General features: G+C 48.6%; 2 protein-coding genes across 3 annotated transcripts in view; both read left to right on the plus strand.

The window, feature by feature from the left end:
- LOC135367032 (reversion-inducing cysteine-rich protein with Kazal motifs-like) overlaps positions 1–14,008 on the plus strand; it is a 50,834-nt gene extending 36,826 nt beyond the window's left edge. The window contains exons 5-22 of one of the 2 annotated variants that reach the window (XM_064600094.1): positions 2,652–2,734; positions 2,948–3,029; positions 3,105–3,308; positions 3,457–3,590; positions 3,725–3,865; positions 3,990–4,086; positions 4,152–4,425; positions 4,508–4,644; positions 4,737–4,874; positions 7,234–7,422; positions 8,571–8,687; positions 8,757–8,838; positions 8,907–8,996; positions 9,181–9,245; positions 9,357–9,484; positions 9,606–9,732; positions 9,792–9,905; positions 10,493–14,008. In XM_064600094.1, coding sequence (XP_064456164.1) covers positions 2,652–2,734; positions 2,948–3,029; positions 3,105–3,308; positions 3,457–3,590; positions 3,725–3,865; positions 3,990–4,086; positions 4,152–4,425; positions 4,508–4,644; positions 4,737–4,874; positions 7,234–7,422; positions 8,571–8,687; positions 8,757–8,838; positions 8,907–8,996; positions 9,181–9,245; positions 9,357–9,484; positions 9,606–9,732; positions 9,792–9,905; positions 10,493–10,920 — 2,630 coding nt within the window. In that variant the 3' untranslated portion in view covers positions 10,921–14,008. The remainder of the gene's footprint in view (positions 1–2,651; positions 2,735–2,947; positions 3,030–3,104; positions 3,309–3,456; positions 3,591–3,724; positions 3,866–3,989; positions 4,087–4,151; positions 4,426–4,507; positions 4,645–4,736; positions 4,875–7,233; positions 7,423–8,570; positions 8,688–8,756; positions 8,839–8,906; positions 8,997–9,180; positions 9,246–9,356; positions 9,485–9,605; positions 9,733–9,791; positions 9,906–10,492) is intronic. The other variant, XM_064600095.1, reaches the window with a different exon arrangement.
- Positions 14,009–15,291: 1,283 nt separating this feature from the next.
- LOC135366153 (serine/threonine-protein phosphatase 6 regulatory ankyrin repeat subunit B-like) lies at positions 15,292–19,522 on the plus strand. Its single transcript, XM_064598809.1, has 7 exons — positions 15,292–15,638; positions 16,155–16,357; positions 16,423–16,651; positions 18,017–18,140; positions 18,202–18,404; positions 18,484–18,738; positions 18,824–19,522. The coding sequence occupies exons 1-7, from the start codon at positions 15,557–15,559 to the stop codon at positions 19,438–19,440; spliced, it is 1,713 nt and encodes a 570-aa protein (XP_064454879.1). The 5' UTR covers positions 15,292–15,556; the 3' UTR covers positions 19,441–19,522.
- The last annotated feature ends 369 nt before the right edge of the window (positions 19,523–19,891 follow it).

Raw genomic sequence — 19,891 nt, forward strand, 5'->3', positions numbered from 1 at the left:
GCCCTAGAAACTGCCATTACTCCACAAATTCCTGTTTTCTGTTAAGTGTGTAGGCCTATCTTCGGATACAGACTGAAGCGCTATCCTTACACTACTTTTACGTATGAATATTGCGGGCAAATATTATTTTCCTGTCTCCCCAACCCATCTTGCAAGTCTCACACGCTATATATAAAACAATGAGCATTGTGTCAAACCCTCTCCTTCCTGCTCATCTTTTGTAATTGTCTCCCGCGCCAGCAAAGAGCTTGCTTATGCACCTCAAAAGAGCAATGACCACGTGAGCGAAGACAAACACTCTCGAAGAAAGAGGGACCTATGCGTTGCCATTTAGTTCCAGCAGTGCACCGGAAACGGGCTAAGGATTCCCCTGAGGCGTCGTCGTAGACACCGCGTTGTAAGAAAGCGTCCCTGTTGATGAGGCTCTGGTCGTGAAACGTGAAGCCGTTACGCTGCTGCTGCAGAGGGGGGGCCATCGTTGCAGCCCACTGGACTGGAACTGACGGCTCACTGTCACGTGTCTTTAGCAGCTTTGGCGTGGACGATGCTGTGCTGCTCAGCGAACGCTGTTTCCGTCAACCTTCTCGGACGCACGCGTTGAATGAATGCTCGAAATAATCTACGCGGGAAGGCGACACCGTTGAGAATGGCAGCACCAATATGGGGAAGACATAGTGTTGCCAGTCCCACACCCGGAGCACGATCAGGTTTATTTATTAATTTAGCGATGTGGTATACCACACGAGAAGGGAGACCAGCGGCATGGCCGTGTGGGCTAAGGCGTCCGCTCGTTGATGGTAACCAAAAGGGCGTGCTGAAGACTGGGAGGCGGTGGGTTCGAATTCTACCGCCGGCTGTGCTGCCTGAGGTTTTCCCTGGGTTTTCCGGACGACTTTCCGGACGAATGTCGGCACAGTTCCCCCTGAAGTCGGCCCAGGACGCATACTAAACCCCCTGTCCCCCACTCCTTCCTGCTGCCCTCTCTCCGTCTGTCCACACCTGTACGCTGCTCATAGCCACAGTTGTTTCGTGGTGCTAACACGCAATCACACACACACACAAAGAAGGGAGGTCTGAGAGACAGGTTGGGGTGCCGAAGCCAGTACATATTGAAACAAAAATTAAGTAAGAACGCTAGTTAAAACAGAAACAACCTAGAGTCGAGAAGTAGAAGTTCGTCCGTCCGTCCGTCCGTTTTAGTCCGTCCAACTCCAACTCCAGAAATCGCAGAGATAAATCTTGACAAAAAATTACAGGACGGGTACGACTCGTGTAACGCGAAATTCAGCGTCAGCTGTGCGTGTGGTGAAATGAGGCCGGATGAAAGTGTGTAGACAAATTTATTTAAGCGTGATGAGTATTGATTTGTTGTGGTCACTGAAATGGTCGGCGAGGTGAGTGGTGTCCTGAACGAGGTGGCTATTCTGCAACACCAGGTCCATGCATGAGCCATGTCTAGTTGAGGGTTGGCGGATGCCGGTGCACAGCGTAAGGTCCAGTTGGTCGGACATATCACTTAGGAAAGTAGTGTTCTTGGCCAGTGAAACGTCCACGTTGAAGTCTCCGCCAACGAGAAGTTGTGTGTGCGGTAAGGCGCGAGTACATGCACGATAAAGTCGCGGATGCGTTCCGTCGCGGCGCGAGGCGAGAAGTTGCACACAGCCACCACGAGCCCTGTGGGAGGCTGCACGGCACAAATTTCTCCGACGTCGTCTCCAGGAAGGGTCACTTCAAGTGGTGTAGCCAGTATACCGGCACGAAGATAAATGGCAACTCCGGCCGCTCGGTTGCCCTTGCCACTGCGACGCGCCCCGCGGCAGGACTTGAAGCCGTCGACTTATATCGGTCTCTCCGACTTCACCCACGTCTCGGAAAGACACAGAAGTGATGCCTTACGAAGGACATAGTCGTGTGCAACGTCTTCCGCGTGGAGCTGTACGGAACGTACATTTAGGCCTGCGAGTGTCAACGAGTGCGGATTGTCTAGTTGAGGTCATTGCCCGCATTTGTCAGGTAGAGTTGATGGATATCGGCTGCACGGCTGAGCGTGGTTTTTATCTCACTTTCCATCAATAGCGGTTGTAAACTGGCGGCGGGGTTCTCCTCCTTACTACCAGCGCTGAGTGCACATGCGATAAGAGTTTTGCGCGGATATGCGAATGCTGACGACACCGACGGCGATCTCGAGAAAGTCTCCACTATACAGCTGACGCTGTAAAAGTGCGTCAGTGTGTCATCTACCACACAGGAAAACACAGCAGGACCTTGTTGTGACGCGTCCGATCCGCTTGGCTAACTTCTGACAATCTTCGACCCGGGTCATTGATTTTGCTCTGTACGTGCGTGGGCATGTAAAGTGTTGGACACTTATGAACTCTGAAGGTTGGGCACTCTGAAACCCTGTTCACTTGGGTCTCGATGGGCGCAGCTCACACCACCCAGTACACAACCCGGTACCCGATGCAATAACTTGGGCACCGAAGTGCTACAAGCTTACAGTTTATGTCTCTGGTCCCACGGGCTACGACGACACAAGTACCATGTGAATTTGAAGTGTTGGAAAAGTGGAGAGGAACCAAATAAGGAATAAATCGTTATCGGGATTGTTCTTCCGCTCAGAATTCTACACAATCACGTGTCTATTGTTGCAGATATCAACCGTGGAGATGGCTGGTATGGTCGGCCCTGTTGTCACAAACCCAAGCTGAGGAAATGTCAGCTGGCATGCATACGAGTGAGAACTGCTTTCATACTCCTTTCGTTGGCTGTTCCTAAATTCACACCGAGCAGCAACATTAGGTCCCTCTCCTTCTGAGAAAGACGAAATATGTGCGAAATATTGCCTAGTGACAAGTAGTTTGTGTCACCGGAACTGCTCTTCTGAGCTCCTATCACCTGAGTAGCGTTTTCCTGTTGATGTTCAACGTTGATTTCCGCCTTTTCGCAGGCACAGTCGAACGATGACCTCCAACCAGCATGCAGGCAGAGCGACGAGATTGAATTCCACGCTTGTCTGGAGAAACAAGAGCGTAAGTAACCACACTTCAACAGCTCGCGGTAGGCCCACACGAAGCTTAATCGTGTTCCACTCCTCCTGCTTGCAGTTGGCGAGAAATGCTGCAACCATGCGCAGACTCCACAGTGTTACGTGGCCTGCAAGAACGTTTTCATCGGGGTCGGCAAGGGCAGAGCTGGAGGTCGTCAAGTTCGCGCTGCTGTGGACTCCTCGTGTTCCCAGCACAGTCCAGCAGTACTCCAGTGCGTCCGGAACATCACGCACGCAAGGCGTTCAGAAAACGCGCATCAGAGTACGAGTCTTGGTTCACTTGGTTCCATATCGTCATCACTTTTCCATCATTTATCGTTCTTCTTGTTGTTGGTTCACTACTTCTCCCAAAAAAATTGCCATAAAACGATAAGGCGTGTTGCTTAGGAGGTTGAAACTTATTGTTGCAGAGATCCACTGCTGCGAGCACGCCCCTACCGACAAGTGTCGCACCACTTGTCTCGATGTCCTCAGGAAAGTGGAAATAGAACAAGACATGATGGACGCGCTCCTAGAAGGAGGCTGTGGCGAGCCAACGCTGCACGTAAGCTTTGTTCCCTGGTTTCGCTATGAAGAGGTGGGCAGGATATGAATAATGCTGATAGAGAGAGAAAAAAAAGAGAGAGAGAAGAGGCACGAAGCAATAGACACCCATTATGCCGTTTTTGCTTTTTCTAGGATAGGCTATGGCAGTGTTTCCTCTACAGCGCCAAGCAAAAGGCGCCAGAGACGAGAAAGACTCTTCTTCCTGTTGATGGTGCAAAGATTCAGTGCTGCTTGCGGGCCACGACTGTCGACTGCCAAAGACTTTGTCTCAAGGTTCGCGCTAACCTTTTTTCCCATGAAAGTTTCCCGCAGATATATCAGATATGTGGTAGGAATAAATGTCTCTGACGTCGTTCCTGAGCTGTACTTTTTTTTTTTTTTAAATCCTGGAATGCAGACATTTGGATCCGAGTGGGGATCTTACTGGGAGAGTTTCCACACCAAATGCCAGTACCACCCAGCCGAGGTAGACATGCAGAACTGTCTGGTGGAAGGTAGGACACTTCCTTCATTCTTGTTGTAGATGTGAATGACGGGACCACATTTGGCTACCACGCAGTGGACGAACCGTGCGAGCTGGGCTGCAGAGGTCTGTCGTACTGCACACACTTCAACAATCGGCCGGCGGAGCTATTTCACAGCTGCACCAAGCGTGCAGACCGAGCAGCCGAGAACGACATCCGGTTATGGTCCAGAGGCCTCATCCGGCTGCCCACAATGGACATCCCTGTCCACAACGTGTCCGTTTGCCGTCCGGAGGAATGGAAAGCAGTTGCCTGCGCACTTCAGATCAAACCTTGCCATCGGCACGACCACGTCAGCGCCATCTGCAAGTAATAATCGGTTCCTATTGACAGGTTTCATCGTACGAGACATGTGAGGTAGACACCATGATCGAATGCATTGCTCTTCCAGGCAAGACTGTGTAGACATACTCAACCGTTGCGTCGACCGTAGCAGGCTTGGAGACAACCAGACGCCGTACACGTTGTGCGAGTCGTTGGCGCCTCCAGGGGACGACACGCCCTGTATCTCAATCAAGCCTTACATGAGTAGGCATCTCTGTTCCATTTTCTCAGTCGCTGTATCTTCTTCTCTGTGTATCTTTTATGTTCACCATCCCATGTCACGCACCTCTTTCCAGAAGAAAGCGACCTAGGAGGGAGTCGCTTCGAGGTCACCCATCCTTGCAAGCAACATACCTGCAACGCGACAAGCGTCTGCATTCTCGATAGGAAATGTACCGACGGTTACCCCTGCAGCAAGTACAGATGCGTTCCAGGTATCGGCCCTTATATTAACATCTCTTTTTGCGGCTCTTGTTGCAATGTCCGTTCGAACGCTGCTGGCGCTGGCTGGAACGCAGAAGGCGAAGAAAGGCACCGGACAAATACTATTCCGATCGGTTGGAAGTTTATTGCTCGCCTGTCTCATTCACTTTATCGTTTATTGTTATTTATACTTATGATCCTGATAGGTTGAACACTGCTTTTGCTAGTGTAGACTCATCTACTCAACTTACGAGAGGGAAAGAGACTCTTGCTTCCAAGATGTAGAACGGACTACGGGCGCCAAATAATGAACTTTTTAGTTCCAACCTTTTTTAATGAGCACTATAATCTTATTCATACAAGCAGGTCGGTCGGCGAATTGAAGCGACAGTTACGTGGTAACATGCCGTAGTAGTTACACTTTGTACTCGCATTGTTTCCTGCACCATGTGCTGTAGTCTTTCCTTTTCTCTGTGTGCGTGGATTTTTGTATTTGTGTTTTGTTGTGTTCCTTGTATTCCTGTACCGCCGTTCCCTGCTCTACCCAGACGGAGGTTCGGTCTTCCTTTGCAAGAGAAATGAACAAACAAACAAAAATATGTAGAATTGCATTCTGCAAAGCAGCTATATGCCTACACAATCCCACTGTCAGATCTGCCTTCGTCGTTCACTGTTCGGTTCCTGCATCAAAGCAGAAGGGCAACTGCTTGATTCGTACATCCTCCATCGAACTCGATACCAGTACGTATATGTTTGCGTCGCGCGCGATTGACCGCTTCCCGGATAAGCTTCATCCCATGACAGTCAAATGTCTCGCTAGCGTTACTGCATATGCTTGCTCCATTAGGAACCACTTTATAGACGGACTTTCTGCCATCTGGTCGACAGCCTTGCGCTTGGAGGCCGATCTAATGACTCGCCTCTCGATCTTCTGACGGTTCGCATTGTGGTTGTGTTCTGGCAGGAGACCAAAGTCTAGGTCGTCGCCGTTCATGTAAATCACAGCATGGCTATAGTCATACGAGTGCATCGCAACCTCGTTGTGCCGTCCTTCTTGCCGTATATAACCTCTTCTGAACTTGTATCCGGTGTCCCGAAAAACGATATCTCTGCAGTTGTTGCTGGCGCCTTGAATTAGCTCCATTGTCACTTCCTTATGTTACACAAGCGCCGTTTCTCACACTAAACTCTTTTTTGACTTCCGCGTCTTCTCCGCCGTTCTCGAAGGCTTCTTCAGCTCTGCGGTGTGTGTTCCGTTCTTACCGAGTATCTGACGCAGGAGCAGCGGCCTTTGGAAGTATTTTTGGCGCAGATGCGTTGAGGAGAGAGAATTGGCGCAGACCCAGCGCTCTCATCTTCATAAATAATAACTTGACGTTCTCTTTTTCTCGCAGAACCTCGGTACGACGTGAAGACATGTATATAAGTGTTATGTGTAGCTGAGCGCATGGAAACAACAACAGGCACGTGGTGATGAGGCATATGAAAGCTACATATGTCAAAGGGCAGAGACGGGGTAGTTGGTGTACTACAATGGCGGGTCCACGGGGTGGGGGTGGCTATCGACCTCAAAATGTCAGTTTATACATGAGATTTCCCTCTCCCCCCCCCCCAAACCCAGGGTCTGGTGTGCAAGCGCCCTGAACGCAATGTCAGCTCTCCTTCTGTGCCGTTATTGCCTTTCGAGTGCCTTGAAGGAGTGCGACTCCTTTCCGCGAAACGGTCAGCGAGTTTTAGTGAATCGTTTTTCCTCAAACGGTTCGCGTATGCGGTTTCGCGAATGGTCAATGAGAAGGGGAAGTCACTCAGAACGTAATCATCTAATTGGTTCGTGGCAAAACCCGTTCGCGAACCGTTTGAGGGAAGACGATTCACTAAAGAAGTGACAGGGCGCTGACAAGCTGGTGCATGATGAGAGAGGCGGAACCCGAGACGGGGAAGGAGAGAGACGACACACAACATTCTTGTTGTGTCGTCTCTCTCCTTCCCCGTCTCGGGTTCCGCCTCTCTCACGATTCACTAAACCTCGTTCACAGTGAATCGTTTTTGCTCAAACTGTTCGCGAACGGTATCGCAGACAGCCAATCGAACCGTTTGAATGAAAACGATTCACTAAAACTCTCTGGCCCTGGAATTGGCGTTCGTCATTCGTGTTTTATACGACAACAAGAACTTACAGGCACGTATACCAAGGGGAAGGGGGTACGCAAGAAGTATACATTGGTTGAGGATTCAGCTCGACCTCCTGTCCCTTTCCTCGTTCGCGCTTACAAGCGCTGATAACACTATGTTTGATACGTATGTCACTATAGAAGTGTAAAACTTTACATGTAGTGCAGCAGGAATAACGGCGCATATTTCTTACTATAGGGTGCCCAGTGGGGGAGCGTTCGAAGACGGTGGTTCCCGTCGGAACCTTCGTCCGGATTCCGACTCTGTCTCACGATTCCAAGTGTTACGCTGTGTGCCGCTGTTCAAGTTCCGGTTCACTCGAGGACTGCACCTCACAACAGTGCACGGGAAGTGATGAACCTTGCTGGATAGCTGGGAGAAAGTATGGTACGTATGTCCAACTGGCGTCCAAGCGTCCTTTAAAGTGCCACCTTTGGATAAATCCTCCCATTGTGTTCTCCACAAATGTTGTTTGTTTATGCCACGCGGAAGTATCATATAATTAATTTCTAGTTTCGAGAAGTATGACGTCATATAGTGTGCCAACATTTTATACTCTGTCACACGTCTTGCAGCATTGCTTCTCGAATGCTGGTCTCTGTCTCCTCACCATACCTCGGCAAAACTCCTTCACTTATGCTCACTCATGCTCAATGTGGCGAACGAACTGACCAACTGAACAAATGGTGAGCTGAGCGCGATATGAGTGAGCAAAAGAGAGAGCTGAGGAGGGAGCGAGTGAGCATGAGTTAGCAAAACGAGGAGCTGTGTAGGAGATAAGCCAGCATGGGTGAGCAAACGAGAATATGAGCATCGGCAAAATTCACTTGCGAGCATGAATGAGCAAACGAGAATATGAGCATCACCAAAATTCACTTGCGAGCATGAATGAGCAAACGCGGCTGTGAGCTTGAGCAAAATTCACTCACGAGCATGAGTGAGCAAACGAAGAGCTGAGCGAGAAGTGAGTGAGCATGACTGAGCGAGCGGAGAGCTGAGTAGGAAGTGAGTGAGCAAAACGGGAAGCTGTGCAGGAGATGGGAGAGCATGGGTGAGCAAACGAGAATATGAGCATCAGCAAAATTCACTTGCGAGTATGAATGAGCAAACGAGGAGATGAACACGCGCAAAATTCACTCATGAGCAGTAAGCAAACAAAGAGCTGAGCGGGGGTGGGTGGGTGAGTGAGTGAGTGAGTGAGTGAGCGAGCATGAGTGATGAGTGAGTAGCGGTCAAGGGTGCTGACCTCTGCTCCCCATTCACCACTGCTGCCGGTAGTCTTCCGACGTGGAGCGGAAACCGGAGCGTGCGCTGTTGCTAAGGCAGACGCCAGAGGCCTCGATGACGTCGTCTACTCTCGGAGAATCCGAAACTACAAACTTCTTTCGAAAATGCATGTGATGTCCACCGACGGCGTTCGTCTTTTGCATACTGAGTCTCTGAGCGATGTCGACTTATGATACGAAAGAAAATAAATATTATTTTTCAGTCCGCTGTAACACTCTTAAAAGCTAACAAGATGGATCTCATTTCAGCGCACAACACAAGGTTCCCCATCGACTGCAGCGACTGTTTCTGCGATTCCGGGAAAGTAACTTGCACTGGCGGCCCATGTTCCTTAGAATACAGTGCCAATGGAGTCTTGCCCGCCGGTAATACAAGAAAGATCCCTATCGTGTCTATCCCTAAATTTACACTGTCGAACACCGCCATTATTGCAGGTCTTCCTTGCAAATGTCCAAAGGAATACTACGCAGTGTGCGGTTCCAACGGCAAAACGTACCCCAACGTGTGTCTTGCAAGGTAGGTGCCAAAGCAGGTCACATAGTGCGTGCTCCGGGAAAGGTGTACTAAAATGTGATGTTCCGCAGGTGTGCAGGACTGACAGCCGCTCATTACAGCATAGGTGCCTGCTTCTACACTGATCCTTGTGCGGATGATCCTTGCCCACATAATCAAAGGTATATCGAAGCCTCTTCCACGTGGGAGCTCATCAAAACAACGCTTTTCGATAAAATCCTTCAAATACATCAACTTCCCGCGCAGTGCACTTTTGTATCCTTACACCTTTCATGAGGAAGGCTGTGTTTGTTCATGAAGAGTAGATTTGCTGACGTTGTTTATAACTTGCGACATCGTGTGCAGGTGCGTCCCGGTAAGAAAGATCTGCCTGGTACATAATGATGACAGCTGCAAACAATATCGTTGTGGTACGTGCTTCAGTCTCCTACGACAAGATATCATAAATGGGCAATCATGCGAAGGATGAAAGGAACAGGTTGCCTTTCCCGATTTTTCATTTGGTGCCGTTCGGTTTGCAGTGAACACTGATGTGGACTGTCTTCAAGAGCCTCGTGAAACGGTCTGCGACACTGAGCAGGAAGAACACTATAACCTGTGCGCGATGTTGAAAGAAGGGAAGTCACTGGCGTACACTGGGAGTTGCGAGGTACGTGCAGTCAGTACAAGCCTCAAGCTGATCCTACAGACCGTGTAGATTGTGACGAACTCTAACGGTCAGATCGTACAACGCGTGTTGCTCATGCGTTGGAATGACGTCGTATTTTCAGTCTCACTGCCGGCAACTCGGTGAAGTCTGTGGAATCGACGGCGAGACCTACACAAGCGCCTGTGCGGCCAAGGCTCAACGAGTTCTCGTCGACTACCATGGTCCTTGCATGACCGTGTCCGTACAAGGTACGCTGCGGAAAGTTTCTTGAAATACGCAGTGTTCTGAAAGTCTTGTTGTTATGCAGAGGCGTCAGATGGAAAACCGAGAAAAGGCAGCTGCAGCGATGTCCGGTGTCCTGCGCTGCCTTCAAAAGCATGCGTCCACACGACACTCATGGGCGTCTGCTGTCCTATCTGTGGTAAGTACAGGGTTAAGGCGGACTCGCTTCTTAAGAATGCCTATGTGGAATTTTTGTTCCTAGGGTTCTTGAAAACTTAGCTAAATTTCTACACGAAACAGGTCCAGGCGTGTTCCCCGCGAGTTTATCTAGGGAATGACATATTTTTTGATGGCCTAACGCGATCCAGTGATTTTTGGCGAATTAAAGTTTGTCAAATTTTCAATACATGGGAGTCTATGGGAGATGCAACAAACTCGCGTCTCCCAGCACGCCCGCCCGCCCGCGATACCTGTGCAAAAATGATGTAATTCTCTACAATAACAGTCGGGGAATCGATTGCAATCAACAAATTCAGCAAGCTTACTGCAGTTTTCCAGATCCCTGCGAATGAAAATAATGGCTTTGTCGTTTGCTAGCATGTCCCGCAAGCTGGTGCCGGAGAAAAGCAAAACGAACACACAAAAATGTGCGATGGTGCAGCCAACTCTATCCGGAAGCGAACGTTAACTAGACCGCATGTGTCCGCTTTAAAGTTGCACTGTGACGCGTATAACTGCAATACAACCACCGCCTGCTCTATGTCTTCTTTTTCCAACAATCAACAGGAACTGCTTTACAAGTTGGCTACAATGAGAAGCTGGCCACCTATGCTATAGCAGCTGCGAAGACAGAGAGTCCCATGATGCTCCGGGAAATCCTCAACCGTCTCCGGGAGCGAATCTACACTTCGGAATGTGATCTGTTCGGCTACCTCGACCTCAAATCCAACATCATCGTCCTTGTTGTGCCGGTCACCAAGTATCCAACACGTCTGCAGGTGTCCGCCTGTCAGAAGGAAGCCCAGAAGCTCGACTCACTGATCAGAGCACGAAGCCCAAGACTTCTTAGCGTTCTTTCGCTGTCGGTCTTTACGACAGCTGTCGAACTCAACGATGTCAATGCTCAGGGCAGTGGACGAACTCTTTCTAGTGGGGGTAGCTATACCGGTGCGTTTGTTATACCAATTGTCATGGCGCTACTGAACACATTATGACGCTGCCCTGGTCAAGTATGAGAGTGCTAGATAACCAAAGAGAGGTGCAATGTACAATGCCTGTACAGAAAGTTGGAACCAAGGAAAAAATCCGGTGACAAGTGACCACGCAACCAATGGGCAGGCACAGTATGGGCGCAGCCTGGTACTGTGGGATTGTGCTCAGAACGACTCGAATAGCTACATCCACGATCGGTGTCTCACAGCAGAGAACGTTGATGTTGAAACCCGTTGTCCACAAAGCGACGATTCGCCTTGATGCTTCACACGTGGCTGTGTTGGCTTGGCATGAACTACAGACCTACGAACAGCGCTTATCTAGTGTCACTGCATTTGCACTAACGTGTCAGCGTGCGATCGGCATTGCGCTTACATGTATTTGGAAGCAGTCGGTTGTCTCGACCATGTTAGTCGTGAATCGATCAATATCCGTAGAGTCGACTCAAACACGAAGTCGATTTTATCCGAAGCACGCGATCGCACAGGAGATCTAGCGACCAGGTTATGTACGTTTCCACGCTTTCTACACCCACGAAAACCACAATGCTATGTCGCCGTTATCACCCGACAGTGCAGACACAAGACAAAAAGCAGAGTCCGCGCGTAATGTTCTCCAATGCGCATGTCACCGGCCTGCATGAGACAGAGCCATGGTGCGTTTGTCTACTCGCTGTCCCCATACTTTTCGAAATTTTTTTTTCTAATATTCTTCCAATAATAATAATTATTATTATTATTATAATAATAATAACAAGTTTATATGCCGTGGACCAAAAAAAAAAGTCTCTAGTTTATGGCTCTCCGCAAACCCGAAGGTTTGTGACGCAAGTGCGAAGGCTAACTGCTTACAGTCGTTCTGCCGCCATAGGCCATGGCTCAACCGCATCACTCAACCGTATATCGTTACCTGGTTCTGCCCACAAACGGCTCGCTTTACGACTGCTTCTCAGTGAATGTAAGCGCAACTGCTGATGCCAGGACGAAATGGCTCGATTGTATAACGGGTATAATGCCTCGTAACGACGCCTGCTCGTAAGTACTGTTTGCGACACACTTGTCTGAAGTCCCGGGAGGCTCCGCAAGTGTCGGCAACTGGCTGTGTCGCCTACGAAAAAGGTCGATTTCAGTGGGAGGCTGGTATGCAGGCACGGTGGCAAAGTGCTCGTGTCTGCCGCATTCCTGTTGCATCCTACTCTTTCTGGATGGGGGTGTCCCGAATTGCCACCGTTAAGAAGCCACCGTTTAGGATCCCATATGCTCAAAATCCCAAACGGGGCTAGCGTAGCGTTGCGTGCGTGCCAAACTGTTGGGAGCCCTCCCAACGGCGTGGTGAACTGTAAAAGAACACCTAAACTAACCTAACCTATGAAAACTAACCTAACCTAACCTAACCTAACCAAAGTCTAATAATTTTTGCTGCTCTGATGTGACCGCCATGCTAAGCCTAACGGTCGCCAAAAACCTGGTTTTTATTCACTACACTGACTTCCATACTGACGTCAAAATCACGCAATACTGCGACGTTTATCAGTAATATGTATTATTCAACACTATCATCCCGCCATTCTTCATATTAAAGCTTTAATTTAGAAATCTGGGATTTTGAACATCTGGGATTTTAAACGGTGGATTCTTCACGGTGGAACATTGTGGCATCCCCTTCTGTATAGGCGACGCATCTAGCGGGCCGCGCTGGCGGCGCGACTGACTAGAGGTCTCAGTCGAGTGAGTCGGAAGGATCAAAGATGGAATGTTTTCATCAATGGAAAAGACACGATGCAAACGGGACTGTTTGGGCAAGTCCTGCTATTGGAACCAGTGCTTGTTGCTGTTCGTTGTGGCGCAACAATATGATGTGTCGTCCAACACATGCCACTGGTGCCGTATGTCATATTGTTTATCTACTTAAGAGCAAATAGCCCAGCTGCACGCACAAACAATGTTAATTATTTTTGGAAAATATGTGTACATTATTGTAAATAGAGTGGGAAATTATGTAATATATATTTATGGAGTGATTCGTATGCCCTCGTACCATTCTTTTCACGTGTGTTCGCAAGCGACTTTCGGATGTGTTGAAGTAGCGGTTCACTAAGCTTACTGATATGCAGTTGTATACAGATAAGCGCGAAGTATATCTTAGCGAAAGAAACTTAATGTGATACAGAGCACTGAAGTTGCTGGTTATCTTTGTATTTCAAAGAAGCAGGGAAGCTGCAATACCTAAGGTGTGCTGTATAGCGGAGTAATTTGAAATTATAGCTCACATCTCACGTATCTCGATTAGGAGCAGCTACCCTGCGCTCCTATTGCGTAGTCATCTCCACACCGTCACAAAGAACCGTCCGTCCGTTACACGCGTCAGCTTCAGTCTGATGGAGCATGAGGAAGACGCATGATCTTCACGCCCCATAAAGAATATGTCAAATAATAATTACATATATCTGTAGCCTGCGCAGAGCTCCTCTTCTCACGTTCCAAACATCTGAATGTATTTCTACGATGATTACAACCGCCAATGGGGAAGATACCAAAGACATGTGCTGGAACGGGAGCATATAGATATCTTACAGAGAGAAACCGTACTCTTATGAGTGGTATGTGTGCGCAGCTGTCCCTGAAGTCGGTTCAGGACGCGTACTGACACCCTCTCCAATAAATAAAGAAACGCCAATAGACCTCGCCCTGCATGTATGTAAACAAATGACGTCACAGTGTTCGACATAGCGCCACCAATTTGGTAGAGTGGAACTACGCTCGAAGCTAGGAGCGGACAAGGTCGCGCCCGAAAGCCTCGGCCCTGAGGGGATCACGATGGTCCCTGAAAGGAACGCGACCTTCGGTCCCACTTTCCTTTCAATAGGAGGCAGCGAGCAAGTGCCCATTCGTGGAACCCAGCCCTCCCTTTCCGGTTTCGTTGTCTCTCTGTCTGCCAACGTCATGATGACGTTTCTCGGGTAGAGGTCTATTGGTCGATCCGCAATAACGGTCAACAACCACGGTCCCGCACTGCAAGGCAGGCACGTGAGTCTTATGAACATATTTCATCCAACATGCTTAAGAGACGAATAAATTATGATGAACTATTTGTCGTTCTTGCATTTTTTTTTCGGCGGCACGCATATGTCTTTCCTGTAGTTTCCCATGTTCTGTGCTCTTGATCGTGCAGAGGTATACGACGGACCTGAGACGTGGTTTTAGATGAAGGCCTCAGTACGGTAGATGCCCTATGGACACCTGCAATCATAGGTCCCTGAGCTTTCGTTGATGCACCTCGAAGGAGTTCATCTTCCAGGCAGGGATGGATCTATATAGAGGGGGGAGGGGGGTCCGGATGTCCTGACCCTCCCCTTCAATTTCTGTCGTTACGTAGAGTTTCAATTGACCCTGACAGTATAGCAGCGTGCTATCCAAGGCAGGAACACCCCTCAGAAAAAAATGTTGGATCCGCCTCTGCTTCCAGGTTTGCAGGTGCTAAAGAAAGCCCAACGCGGACTTACAGTGAAACTATATGGACAGCAGCAGTAATCGGATCACTAACGTAACACATCTGGACGATCGACCGTTCACTATCTAAAAAGACACGACACGGGTTACTGGTTGAAGAAGGTCGACTGCGGCAGCAGGCTCTTGTGCCCCTTCATGTGGACGCGAAGGGAAAGGCGATGAGGAAGGGAGGGTTGTGCTGTCCCTCTTGTTCTGAAATTTAGGTAAGCCCGCAGAACTACCCACAACATAACACATGCGAGCTTCTCTCAGCAGCCTCCATTGGGCGTTTCTCATTGCAATGGTAGCCGCAGGGATGTTCGGCAAAGTTGCACCATCTGCGTGAGTAATACGTCGACCCGAAATGGGTAAGGCGCGGTACCTTTGGACAAGGAAAGGTAACGGAACCGGTATTGTACCGGAAATACTAGCAGGTAACAGAAACAGAGACGCATATCGCCCACTCAGAATACCTGAAACCGAGACGGAAACGAAAATAGGTTACGGTAATAATTCGGGTATTGCAAGGTACAGTACAACGGATACGGTTCGTCCTATAATTTTGAATAAGTGTTTAAGATGTATTAGGTTTTGCCAAGATCTCAAAAATTACTAAACAGAGAAGGAAAACAACAAGAACAAAGGGAGGGGGGGGGATGCGGCACCGAAACAGAAAACGTGAAGTAAACGAAAACAACAATGGTGGTAACAGAAACAGAAACAAATATATGGGTCAGTAATGGATGCGGTAATGAAAACGAAACAGACTCCGTTACGTTCATAAGGCTATCATAAAAGAGGCAATCATTATGAGTACTATGGTAGCGTGCAGACGGCGATGATGACTGGCGAAACAACAAGCCACGCAGGGAGCAGAAGCAGCAGATGTGTGAATACCGGCAGGCAACACTGGTCGCTCATGATTTGTTTATATGGCAGAATTTCGCGGTGATGAAATTGTTCGAGTACGCGCACGCTTGCACTCCGTAATGGAAAATTTTATTTATCGTTAGAAGGATGTGTGTGTCATGATACCCTCGTATCACCTGCCCTGGCAGGTGTCCACTGCACTCGAAGACCGAAACCAACATTTCGGCACGCATGGAGGAAACCGTTCCAGTCTACCGTCATCGGATCGAAACACTGCGGCATGACTTCTGAGTTGGGAGAATTTATGTATGAAGCAGTCAACCGCAGTGACGTTGAAAATATTAAAGCCTTGCTTCAGAAAGGTGCGCACACGCTCATTCATTTCTATTTGGCCATGGGACTGGTGGCGCACCCAAAGGTAGCTTGGCTGTCGCTGCAAAAGGAATCTGCTGGTTGTTCCTCGCTGATGTGCGGCACGCTCTTAACAACAGTAGTTGCATATGCGTCCACATGTACCGCAATAAGGCGTACCGGCTGAGCAAGTGTACCTTCGGACCTTTTACTGTAACCGCATAGCTTTGCATTCACGTCAGCAGCTTAGGGTACGTCGCAGTGGGCACAAACGATTTATCTAGCCCCCCACGCCCCCTAAATATTTAGCGACACGCCCCTCCCTTCTTTTATGTTGCACCCCCCAAAAGGGGGGGGGGCTTCCGTATATCGAATTCAGGCACACGTCGGCGATGATTACGTAAAGCTTTTACAACGTAACTGTAACAATGACCAAGCCCCCTAATCTTTAGCAACACCTTCCTGTGTGGTCACCACACGTTTTCAATGGCATTGTGTCCTTTTCATTCCATTTCCATATTTTGCAGGAGTTCGAGTGAACACACTTGTTCAGTCTGGATTCACTCTCCTAGGCCAAGCTGTTAAAATTGGAAACATCGAAGTTCTGAGACTACTTTTAAGTGCCGAGGAGTTATCCCCACCAGATGACGCCCAGTATGCGGTCACCAGTGAGCAGAAATATGCACTTGAGGAAACATTGGATGCGTTTCTTCGACCAAATGATACCCAGGTACGCTGATGTTCAGACACAAGGCGTCCTGGTGCAGTTTAGCGGACTACTTTTTAATTCCTCAGCAGGGAACATCGTGCCAACCTCCCCGAGCGTCGGATAGTTGCATATTCCTGCCGCGAGATGACGTCTCCCACAACCAGATGGGGCTTGGCTTGTTCCAGTCCTTACGCCGTTTGGCACCCCACTGTCGTAAGACCGACGTCAACTTGCCGGATTTCTACGACCGAATGCCCGTCCATTACGCCGCAGATTTAGGCCGAACCGATATTCTGGATTTGCTACTAAAAGCAGGTAATTACTCGGGTCTGAATATGTGTTACCCCAAATTCGTGACTGCGGGATGTGACTAGGGTGGCCACCAGGCCGGTATTATACCGGTACGGCCGGTTATTTGCTTCCTCTGCCGGTTGCCGGTAGGAAGTGGATACCGGCAGCCTCTTGCCGGTATTTGTGGCTCGAGACCTTTCGTAAGGGCTTTTACTGGGGTTTTCCTTCAACATTCCACTACAGCTTGAATAAATCTGGAGCACAGACCAAACTCCGCAGTCACCAGTCGTTTCCTTAGTTATTCATTATTATTATTATTCATTGTTATTATTATTATCATTGTTATTCATTACGTCTTGTGTTCGGAGGGTACAAGAACAGTGGTTGTGCAAAGCTGTTGGTGGTTGTGTCGAGCCAGCTAGAACGTCCCTCACCCACTTTCCCTTTCCTCCTCTCCTCAGCCGGTATTTTTTACTCCGAAAGGTGGCAACCCCAGATGTGACTTATCTCTCGAAAGATCGCTTGAAGATCTCTCGGAGATCACACTGTGGATTTTGTGTCGATACGTCTTCATTTTTTAAAGTTCGCTTAGCAAAACGAGACGACATAGGAGCTAAAGTCACAACCTATTTCTATGAAAGGAAACTTATGCCACTCTCATTTGTTTAAATTTACATCTGTGACATCACTGTCATCATTATGTCCAAAGTACCTATGGTACTTACATACCAACCTAAGTATAATCCCTATATTAAACGTAGTATGGCTTGGACACTTACCAAACAGATTAGCTGGCTAATGTACGCATTGGATTTCCCTCTTGCACAAAGTGTGGATGAAATGTATGCTGGACCTCTCCTCTGTGTTAGTCCTTTCTCTCTCTCTCTCTCGTCTTCTTTCCATGCACCCTATTTGTAGTTGCTCTGAAAGAGAAGAGGAGACCAAGGTTTACATGGTAACATTATGGGAACCTGAACGGAGAACAGACATTATTGGCTTTTTGCGTTCAATGGTTATGATGACTTGCAACTCAGCACAATAATGAACATCTCAATGATGAGTTGTGCCATTGCGGCACATGTGTTGCTCAACATCTCCATTTACTCTAATTCACAACGTTATCTGTGTCCGGTGTATCACAGCCAGCGCAGCTTCGGCCCAACTGAATTCTGTATCATTATTCATTTCATTTAGAAGATTCTTCCAAGAATTACAAATTTCCTGACATGGTCTTCCTCCGTTCAGCAGTGACCTACCACATTGCCATGGAAACGGATATTTATCGAGAGTCATTCAACAACATATTTGTGTGTTACCCATACGGGCTGCACTGACTCGCAGCATGCCAAAATGTAGCAAGTGCCGCATACAATCTCTTAACCATTTCAGGGTGTAGGGTGAACGTCTCCGACAGTGATAATGTGACCCCGCTGCACCTAGCTGTGACTCGAGGGCACGAAGAAGTAGCAGTTATGCTTCTTAAGGCTGGCAGCAGAGTGAATAGTAAGAACAGGTCAGTACTTCTTGTCACCCACTTTCCTTTGCTGTTGTCAAACCTATCATTTCTGCTATAGTGACAAGTCCTCGACACTGCACATTGCAGCCAGTCGTGGCTACACGGGCATCGTGAAGAAGCTGCTTCAGCACGGGGCAATGGTAGACGTCCCGGATGCTTCTGAAAGGACACCCCTGCTGGTCGCGGTCAGTAGGGGCCATGCCGAAGTTGTCAAGGTGCTGCTGGACTACCATGCCAATGCAAACATAGAGGAAATTCATGGTATGCATCAGGACACCAAAAAATAAGGAAGTGGTATACGTTACGGAAATTAGAAAAAAAAAATTGTGCGCCGTTTCAGGTTACACACCGTTATCAGAAGCTGTATGGAGGCGAGACGTCGCCCTCGTAAGACTGCTCCTGGACGCAGGGGCCAAAGTCCCGCACGGACAACACTTGCTGCACTACGCCGTAGCACACGGTGTGACCTCGTTGGCTAGCCTCCTCTTGGAACGCGGTGCCTCTGTCAATGTTCGGGACGCACTTGGGAACACCCCCATGCACCTGGCCATACGTAATAAACACCCGGAGATGCTACAAGAGTTCTTCAGAAGTGGTAAGTGCCTCCTGCATATTGCTGAGTTTACAACTATAATGTGGCCTGGAGTGCTGATCGCTCTAACAGTCCTCTTTCTCTCTAGGTGGTGACGTGAACATTACAAATGGATTATCTGGATTGTCTCTGCTTCACGAAGTGGTTCTTGAGCTGCAGGAGGAGAACCTCAGCATGTTCCGCACGATACTTAACGTCCTTCTCAGCTACGGGTGTGAAATGAACTGTGAAAGCTTCACCAAGGGAGACACTCCGCTTTTCAGGGCTTTACTCACCAATAAAGTTCTCTTTGCTGAGGAGCTGATACGTGAGGGAAGTGATGTCAACAGTGGCAACGTGTACAGCTGTGATATTGACAATATGTGGCTCGCCAAGCGGTCAAAGAACTTATCTCTAGTACAAATGATTTTTTACGCAGGCTATGACATGCAACGGACTCCACTTTCATGCACTGTTCCTGAACGTCTCGCGGGATCTCTTCAGTCAGACAACATAGAGAGATGGCTTGCTTTCGTTAAGAGAAATCCAATGTCCCTCTGCAGCTTTTGTCGCATTGTCTTGAGGCGACATTTGAAGCAGAACTTGAGCGCGAAAATCTCTTTTCTTGATGTGCCTGTGCGTGTACGGGACTTCCTTCTGCTGAAAGACATCTGTGGACCAGGACTCGCGTTAGAGGAGGACGGTGAACTTGTGAATGCATCATGATCTAGGGTTTTGTGTTGATTTCAATCAATTGTCAGTAATAAAATTATACAGCTCAGCTTTGTAGCTGTTACGCTACGATGTGGCTCCGTGGTCCGAAACTTTGATTCTGGTGGACCTCTGCACAACCCCTCAATGAGTTCTCCCCCTGCGACAATTTCTTGGTAACCTTTCGATCGGCAAGGTATCTTCTTCGAAAACGTACAGCACCAGTTGCACTTATGTGCAACAGATGAGCTATGGGCTTCTGACAGGATTCGAGCACCTAGCAACGAGATATGAAGCTGGTCGAACAAAACGCTGCATGTACGGGAGGGCGTACACATGCAGAGGAGTGATTCACGTTTCGGTTCGACAGCAACGCCATTTTCTTGTCGCATGTATCTGTGATTGCATGACAGAGAAATCTCGTGCTAGACTACATGATAAAGGTCGTTGGTTGCACATTCGATAA

This window comes from Ornithodoros turicata, chromosome 8 (genome assembly GCF_037126465.1).
Source record: "Ornithodoros turicata isolate Travis chromosome 8, ASM3712646v1, whole genome shotgun sequence".
Taxonomy (NCBI): domain Eukaryota; kingdom Metazoa; phylum Arthropoda; class Arachnida; order Ixodida; family Argasidae; genus Ornithodoros; species Ornithodoros turicata.

Bases quoted from the DNA above. Each gene is read 5' to 3' on its own strand.
- LOC135366153 (XM_064598809.1), top strand. From the start codon at position 15,557: ATGACTTCTGAGTTGGGAGAATTTATGTATGAAGCAGTCAACCGCAGT. The intron at 16,358-16,422 runs GTACGCTGATGT...TTAATTCCTCAG, and splicing joins TTCGACCAAATGATACCCAG to CAGGGAACATCGTGCCAACC. The intron at 18,405-18,483 runs GTATGCATCAGG...GCGCCGTTTCAG, and splicing joins AAACATAGAGGAAATTCATG to GTTACACACCGTTATCAGAA.